Consider the following 9479-nt stretch of genomic DNA (forward strand, 5'->3'; position numbering starts at 1 on the left):
TTCATCCTAAATATAAACTTTGTGTGAGTAATTATAAGAATTCCTTAAATAATTGGTTCGATTTGCTGATTGGTTGGATCGGCCTTTGCCTCTGTTGTTTCGACCAGGTCCTCGAGTACTCATGTCTCTCTATAATAGTTAACAATGGTAGCAACTTAGATAGTGTCAACCTCAAACTAACGTTCCTCACTCAGTAAAGATCATCAAAGTCTACAGTTTCAAATATAACTTCTAGTACCCTAATAAAGGGATGATAACTAGGTCCAAAACCTATAAGAATAGCATCACACAGATCATTAGCATTATATTGCAAAGCGGTTAACTGATCGGTAATTCTCTTTACTCGTTGAACATAAATCAAGATACTTCCATTTCTCTCGATGCAGCCGAAGCAGTTGATTTCTTAGATTCCGAATACGAGACTTAGATCATTGGTATTAAAATAAGGAAACATAATTTTGTTCAATGCCTCGTGAGTTGTACTAGCTCCAACAACATGAGAGTGTAATTAACGCGCTAATAAGGCGAGTGGATTGAGATTGAAGAAGCTTAGTTATAAGCGCGCCAAAAAATAAAACTAACCTGCATTTGAGATCCAACTTCTTCATTTTGCTCCTTTATATACTCTTCTTCTCGCCTCTTCTGGAATTCATTCTCTCTTCGAAGCTTTTTTTTCTTCTATTCCTCTCTCGATCGACTGTTTCGTTTCTTGTAATTGGCTTATTTTCACGATGGCTGAACAAACAATTCTTGTTACTGGTGGTGCTGGGTTTATTGGCACCCATACTGTACTGCAACTCCTGAAAGAGGGGTTTAGGGTTTCAATCATAGATAATCTTGATAATTCTGTCACTCAAGCTGTTGATAGGGTCAGGGAACTGGTTGGTCCTCAGCTTTCTCAGAAACTTGAATTTGTTGAGGTAATTTTTCCATTCTTGATTATATCACTCGATTCGATTCTTTTATCTGAAACTGAAATTGATTCTTTTCTTTGAAATTAGTTTTTTCTCTGAAATCAGTAGTTTGGTGTGGTTGCAGGGTGATCTTAGGAACAAGCATGATTTGGAGAAACTCTTTTCTCGAACCAAGTAAGTGAATTATAGAGTAACTGAAACACCGGTTTAATTTTGTAAAACTATCGAACTTCCATTTCTTTTCTTTCTAGAATGGAAATGGTGAAAATATTTCATGTTGGATTCTTAATAACTCGTAAAAAAAACAGACGTTGCCAGTTTGGGGGATTATCTACTTGCTCTGATATTTGACAATTGACAGATTTGATGCTGTAATTCATTTTGCTGGGTTAAAGGCAGTGGGCGAGAGTGTTGTAAATCCTCGTCGTTATTTTGACAATAATTTGATTGGTACTATTAATCTGTATGAGATCATGGCAAAATACAAGTGCAAGAAGGTACAGATCTTTCTATCCTTTTTGTGTTTTCTTGAAAGATCACTGCTGGTTTGTTATGATCCTGTGAGTTAGATTATTCAATTGGCCAGTAATTTCAATTATAGGCTAGTAAAGCTTCCTTACTTTTTCTCGTTGTGTCGTCTATGTCCTTGAATAAACTCACACCAAAACCACTCTTCTTGTGGGATTATTTCAGTTATTTAAAGTAATCTGGCTATATATGGCTTTCATTTAGTATTATATTCTTATGTTTGTTCTTGATGTTGACATATAGATGGTATTCTCATCATCTGCAACTGTATATGGGCAACCAGAAAAGATGCCATGCCTTGAAGACTTCGAGTTACGAGCAATGAACCCTTATGGGAGGACTAAGGTACATACTCATGTATGCTGAGAGATGTTTGTTATTTTTTTCAAGTTGAAGGTATCTTTCCTAAAGTAAACATGTTTCCTTGTGATTAATATTTGTCTACTCCTTCTTTTTAGCTTTTCCTCGAAGAAATTGCTCGTGATATCCAAAAGGCTGAACCAGAATGGGAAATCATCTTACTGAGGTACTTCAATCCTGTAGGAGCTCATGAGAGTGGTAAACTTGGTGAAGATCCAATGGGTATTCCAAATAATCTCATGCCTTTCATCCAACAAGTTGCGGTTGGCAGATTGGACGTACTCAATGTATACGGTCATGATTATCCCACCAAAGATGGTACTCCGGTATGTATAGTAGCACTAGAAGTTGACTGTCATTTGGCAAAACACTATTCTAAATATCAACATGCTTCTATAAACAGGTCAGGGACTACATCCATGTTGTTGACTTAGCAGATGGTCATATTGCTGCTCTTAGGAAACTTTTTACAGCTGAGAAAATAGGTGAGCCATTGTCCTCATGCTTTCACTTGAATATTACAGATGGTATCAGGTCTTGAATCTTTCTTTAGATTTATTTCTCAAATGTGTCTATCTATTCAATTCAATTCAATTCAATTGTATGTAGGTTGTGTAGCATACAACTTGGGAACAGGACTTGGAACATCTGTGCTTCAAATGGTTGCTGCATTTGAAAAAGCTTCTGGCAAGGTAACTGTTGTTTCTCTTATGCTTCTTGTCTCCTATGATATCAATAAGTAGAATGATATTTTTGTGAAACAAAAACTACAGAAAATTCCGTTGAAGATGTGTCCAAGAAGGTATGGAGATGCTACTGAAGTCTATGCTTCAACAGAGAAAGCTGAGAGAGAACTTGGTTGGAAGTATGTTCTTTATCTATTACTCTTAATTGATTATTGATTACTGAATATGATTCTGGTTCTGGTTCTGGTTCTTTATCCATGTGGTACTGAATATGTCAATTTTTCAGGGCAAAATATGGTGTAGATGAGATGTGCAGAGACCAGTGGAAATGGGCAAGCAGCTACCCATGGGGCTACCAGTCAAAGGAGGCTTGAAAACTTGATGCAATTGTTTGTAAAATGCAACATTATACTTGCCCTCTGAAGGGGTTATAAGAACAAGTATAGAATAATATACACATTTAATATACGTACATTTTATGTTGTTCAGAAACTTTCTTTCTTGTATGAATTGTTTTGCAATTCCATAGAAGGTGAGGTGATGTGCTAATATACACAACATTTGGTTAAGATTTTAATGCTCTGTTTTAAGTCTAAACATTCCATTTCTTACTACTGATTTTTTTAATTTTTGGATCAAAGAAATGTTCTGAGTATTGTTACCTAAAAGTACTTGACAAAATAAATCATTAATGAATTATAAAGATCAATTTGATGTTTGAAATTGGTTAGAACGATTAATTTAGTTTAAAATTAATTTGGCTTTTTAATTTTACATTTGAGATCAAATTAGTCTGAAATGATATGTATCAACATGAGAAAGTAACAAATGTAAAAAAAAAAAAAAATGCCAATCATATATTTATGTGTCATTTTGGACTAATTTGATCATAAGATGCAAAGTTAAAGGGTCAAATTGACATTCATACTTGATATTAGACTAAATTATTCATAATAGCCAACTTGACGAGTCAAATTCATCCTTCATTCAATTATTGATTAGCACTTGAGAGAATTTTGACACATGTCAACACGCTTGCTTCTCTTATCAAGAACGCAATGTAAGTTGCTTTCAGAATGATTAATATGCACGTTGAATTTTATTCGGAATGCCAAGCTGATTAGCAACCGTCGGCGAGATCCATGAATGCGTCCAGAAATTCAACGCACAATTGTCACCAAACCACCAAGTCACGTCCTTACTGATCTGATAAAAAATCGACCTAATAGAGGCCCAAACTGAGGAGTTTGAAATGTAGTGCTTAGGCATACCTGATTGATAAAGAAAACGATTGCGAAACAATGTAGGAATATAGCCATTTATTTGAATCAAATCCCAGCTGAACTTCCCTAAAAGTGCTTTATTGAACATGTCGATATCCTTAATTCCAAGCCCACCGAATTCATTCAATTGACAACATTTCTTCCATTTTACAGTGATAAACTTTCGTTGGTCTTTGTCCCCAGTACAGAGGAAGTTTCTAAGAGCTTTATCAATCATTGAGATAAGAGAAGTCAGCCACTTGTAAATCATAAATGAATGGATTAGAGCACCGGTTAAAGCAAATTTGATCAGAGACAGCCTACCTGCTAATGATAGCGTACGCCCCATTCAAAGACTAAATTTAGCTAGGAACCGATCCATCAGGAGTGGCAAAAATCGGACCTTTGGCGCCCCTTGAAAAATAGGAACCCCAAGATAAATGAACGGCAGCCTAGTAACTCGGATTCCCAGGATACCAAGAAGCTTATTCGTACGGTGGGTACTGATATTGTTCCCAAAAGAAATTTCATATTTATCCCAGTTAACAGATTGACATGAGATAGCAACATAAAAATTGAAAAGCTCCTTGATGCATTTCATATTTTGTAAAGTTGCCATGCCAAAAATTAGCATATCGTCCGCATATAAGAGGTGAGAAGGGAAGAGGGAATGATTGTTATATACCATGGGTTGATATTTTCCTTCATTCACCAGCTTAGCCAGCCACCGACTAAAGAAATCCTCTGCAATACCAAACAGAATTGGAGAAAGAGGATCCCCCTGATGAACCCCACATAAGCAACCAAAATAACCCTTGCTTCCTCCTTGAGACAAAATGTAATCTAGGTATCAAAGTGTGAGTTAGGGTATAGTTTAGGCAGCTTTAGTGTAATTTACCCATAGAATAATATACACATTTAATATACATACGATTAATTTAGTTTAAAATTAATTTGGCTTTTTAATTTTACATTTGAGATCAAATTAGTCTAAAATGATATGTATCAACATGAGAAAGTAACAAATGTAAAAAAAAAATGATTTATGTGTCATTTTGGACTAATCTGATCATAAGATGTAAAGTTAAAGGGCCAAATTGACATTCAAACTTGATATCACACTAAATCATTCCTACTAGCCAACTTGACGAGTCAAATTCATTCAATTATTAATTAGCAGTTGAGAGAATTTTGACACAGGTCAACACGCTTGCTTCTCTTATTAACAAAACAATGTAAGTTGCTTTTAAAATGATTAATTTGGTGCTTGAAGTTGGCTTTAATTTAATTTAAAATCAAGTTTGTGTATTAATATAAAAAAATGACACATATCAAATAATTGTTTATCATATATTCATATGTGTCATTTCTAACTAATTTGATCATCGATATAAAGTTAAAGCATCAAAATTGACATTCAAACTTGATATCTAAGTTTGTGTGAAAAAATAACGATCATGAGTTTAATTTTTAAAATCTTAAGAACTCAAAAGCTAAATTATATATTTTGACATTGTTTATTTAATCATCTTATTATTTTTAAAAGATAATAAAGGATTAATTTTTGTCTATTTTTCTTTTAAAATTTGAATGGATATCAAAAGCTAATGCTAGCTATAAATAATATTGCAACTAATAACACAAGATATACAATCGGTAATTTATATACAACCATGACATGGAACCTAGCCATGGGCAGGGATGGTCGGTCGACCCTCCGGCCCATCGAGAGGTTTTTCTCCTTGACTCCGCCAGAGCCGGAGCCCCTCCAGCCATGTCGGTTTACATGCAAAAGATAAGATTTTTGTATATCTTCTGCGGGGTTTTTAACAGCTGATGCAAAAAACGACGTTGGTTTGGTTTGTGCAGCAACAAATTATATCATTTCAAGTTGCAACTAGCGGACCCTCTCTTTTCACAAGCCTTCTCTTTTTTTTCTTTCTCTATCATTCTCATTCGATGGAGAAAGAAAAAGAGAAGAAAGGCAGGCAAACAAGCAGAACCCCACATTTTAGGGAAAATTCTCTAAATCTCTCAATGCTTCTCTTCAAAATTCACTCACCCAACCATTTTCTTTTCTACACTTACTCAATTTCTAAGTAAGTTTTTTTTTTATTTTCTATTGTTTGTTTTATGTCTAGGTTTTGTTTTATAATTTCTAAATTAGGGATTTCTAAATTGAGATTTTTTAAGGATTTTTATTTCGGGATTTCTAATATGTTGCTTGCTTAGAGATTATTTAGTAATTCTAATTAATTTACGGATTTTTAATTTATTTTAATTTAAATTATGCTTTATTTACTATGTTTGAGATTTCTAATTTCCTTTAATTCCGTTGATTTATTTATTTAGTTGAATTATGATTTACTTTAGTTTATTAATTTAGTTATATTTGTTTTTATTTTATTTAGGAACACGTAAATTTTTAAAACGATTGATAAGGGCCAAAATAGTGAGTCTTCATCAAATAGTAAGAAGAGACAATGTGTGGAAATATCAGATGATGATATTATTTATGATCTCGGAAATAGAAAACAAATTGTTATGTATGATAATATCTTTCAAAATGAATTAAGGCGATGTTACTTATTAAAAGGCTCAGTCAACAAAAAGGTCATATATTTCCTCGAACTAATTTTTCTAGAGTTCAAAGGAGTTTTCAAACAAGTTGGTTTGATATATTTCTTTGGGTCATTTGGGCTACTTGATTGCTCAAGTCTTTGCAGAAAGTTTCATTGTTTACAAGCCTGGCTGACATCTCCTTGAGAAGGGTTAACACTAGCCAAAGCTTGATACTCGACTTCAGTGGAGTAGCGAGCGACAACGTTTTGTTTCCGTGATCTCAAAAGATAAGATTGGGGTCAACGTACACGACAAACCTAATGGTGAACTTTCGATCATCCAGACAAGTAGCCCGATCAGCATTAAAGTAACCTTACATGCCTAATAACGGAGAACCAGCTATAAAACGCAAGTCATAGGAGGAAGTCCTTTTGATATATCGAGGTATCTGTTTTACTATTGTCCAATGAATCTGAATCGGAGCACTAACCGTTGGAATATGCTCTTATCTCGAGACGTTACACACAACATTTGGTTAAGATTTTAATGCATGTTTTAAGTCTAAACATTCCATTTCTTACTACTGATTTTTTAATTTTTAGATCAAAGAAATGTTCTAAGTATTGTTACCTAAAAAGTATTTGACAAAATAAATCATTAATGAATTATAAAGAGCAATTTGATGTTTGAAATTGGAGTTTGAAATTGGTTAGAACGATTAATTTAGTTTAAAATTAGTTTGGCTTTTTAATTTTACATTTGAAATCAAATTAAATGATATGTATCAACATGAGAAAGTAACAAATGTCAAAAAAATGCCAATATATTTATGTGTCATTTTGGACTAATTTGATCATAAGATGCAAAGTTAAAAGGTCAAATTGACATTCATACTTGATATTAGACTAAATTATTCATAATAGCCAACTTGATGAGTCAAATTCATCCTTCATTCAATTATTGATTAGCACTTGAGAGAATTTTGACACATGTCAACACGCTTGCTTCTCTTATCAAGAACGCAATGTAAGTTGCTTTCAGAATGATTAATATGCGCGTTGAATTTTATTTGGAATGCCGAGCTGATTAGCAACCATCGGCGAGATCCATGAATCCGTCCAGAAATTCAGCGCAGAATTGTCACCAAACCACCAAGTCACGTCTTTACTGATCTGATAAAAAATTGACCTAATAGAGGCCCAAAGTGAGGAGTTTGAAATGTAGTGCTTAGGCATACCTGATTGATAAAGAAAACGATTGCGAAGCAATGTAGAAATATAGCCATTTATTTGAATCAAATCCCAGCTGAACTTCCCTAAAAGTGCTTTATTGAACATGTCGATATCCTTAATTCCAAGCCCACTGAATTCATTCAATTGACAACATTTCTTCCATTTTACAGTGATAAAACTTTCGTTGGTCTTTGTCCCCAGTAAAGAGGAAGTTTCTAAGAGCTTTATCAATCATTGAGATAAGAGAAGTCAGCCATTGTAAATCATAAATGAATGGATTAGAGCACCGGTTAAAGCAAATTTGATCAGAGACAACCTACCTGCTAATGATAGCATACGCCCCCTCCAAAGACTAAATTTAGCTAGGAACCGATCCATCAGGAGTTGCAAAAATCAGACCTTTGGCACCCCTTGAAAAATAGGAACCCCAAGATAAATGAACGGTAGCCTAGCAACTCGGATTCCCAGGATACCAAGAAGCCTATTCCTACGGTAGGTACTGATATTGTTCCCAAAAGAAATTTCATATTTATCACAGTTAACAGATTGACATGAGATAGCAACATAAAAATTGAAAAGCTCCTTGATACATTTCATATTTTGTAAAGTTGCCATGCCAAAAATTAGCATATCTTCCGCATATAAGAGGTGAGAAGGGAAGAGGGAATGATTGTTATATACCATGGGTTGATATTTTCCTTCATTCACCAGTTTAGCCAGCCACCGACTAAAGAAATCCTCTGCAATACCAAACAGAATTGGAGAAAGAGGATCCCCCTGATGAACCCCACATAAGCAGCCAAAATAACCCTTGCTTCCTCCTCTAAACGCAATGGAGATACGTGCTGAATGAAGAATCTCCAAAATCCATCCTCTAAATTGCAAAGAGAAGCCGAAAGCTTCTAGGACAGCCAGTATGAAATTCCAGTCAAGGGTGTCAAAAGCTTTCCTGATATCAATCTTCAGGGCCATATTACCGCTAAAGCAATTTTTATTTAACATATTTACCCCTTCAGAGGCTGTTGTAATGCAGTGATGAATACTTCTGCCAGAGATGAATCTGAATTGGTTTTCCGAGACAATGCGAGAAGCAACGAGAGTCAATCTATCAGCAAGAATCTTTGAAATTATCTTATAATTAAAATTGCCCATGGCAATTGGTCGAAAATGCTGAATTTCATTGGCATCAGCAACTTTGGGGAGAAGAGTCATGATACTGGAATTCATTCCCGGAAGCATACAACCAGAATCAAAGAAACTCTGGACCATCCTACAAACATCTGGACCAATCACATCCCAAAAATGCTGATAAAAAACCCCACATAGCCATCCGAACCCGGAGAGCTATCCCGATAAGGCTAAAAACCGCAGCGCGGACATCATCTACCGAGGGCCGACGTGTTAGCTGTTCATTGTCCGATGTAGTAACCCAATCAGGAATAACTGCAGAGATAGTAGCCTGATCGACATAGAGCCTGTTGCTAGTAAAAAGAATGGAATAATATTCCACAACATGTTGAGAGATGATATTCTCGTCATTGACCAAAACTCCGTCAATAAGTAGAGAATCCATTGATGATTGGATTTTCCTACCTTTAACAGAGCGGTGAAAATAGTTTGAATTCCGATCCCCCGCCTCAAGCCATTTTTCTTTACTTTTATCCCGGAGTAGCAGCTCCTGCCGGAATAGTTGAAGATCTAGATCACGCTGAGCTTCCATCTCAAGAGCCCGCCTATCCTTATTTAGTCCTTGAACCGAGATGTCTCTTTGAATATCCGTGAGCCTTCAAATAAAATGCCAATCATATATTTATGTGTCATTTTGGACTAATCTGATCATAAGATGTAAAGTTAAAGGGTCAAATTGACATTCAAACTTGATATCACACTAAATCATTCCAACTTGACGAGTCAAATTCATTCAATTATTAATTA

The 9479-nt window shown here is 35.0% G+C and overlaps 1 protein-coding gene across 1 annotated transcript; it reads left to right on the forward strand.

Moving 5' to 3' along the window:
* Positions 1-526: 526 nt before the first annotated feature.
* On the forward strand, positions 527-3070 carry LOC136213965 (bifunctional UDP-glucose 4-epimerase and UDP-xylose 4-epimerase 1-like). The gene is made up of 9 exons (XM_066002852.1): positions 527-920; positions 1039-1088; positions 1276-1411; positions 1686-1787; positions 1901-2128; positions 2206-2287; positions 2412-2494; positions 2576-2667; positions 2775-3070. The coding sequence occupies exons 1-9, from the start codon at positions 732-734 to the stop codon at positions 2860-2862; spliced, it is 1050 nt and encodes a 349-aa protein (XP_065858924.1). The 5' UTR covers positions 527-731; the 3' UTR covers positions 2863-3070.
* The last annotated feature ends 6409 nt before the right edge of the window (positions 3071-9479 follow it).

Source organism: Euphorbia lathyris, chromosome 1 (assembly GCF_963576675.1).
Source record: "Euphorbia lathyris chromosome 1, ddEupLath1.1, whole genome shotgun sequence".
Classification (NCBI taxonomy): Eukaryota; Viridiplantae; Streptophyta; class Magnoliopsida; order Malpighiales; family Euphorbiaceae; genus Euphorbia; species Euphorbia lathyris.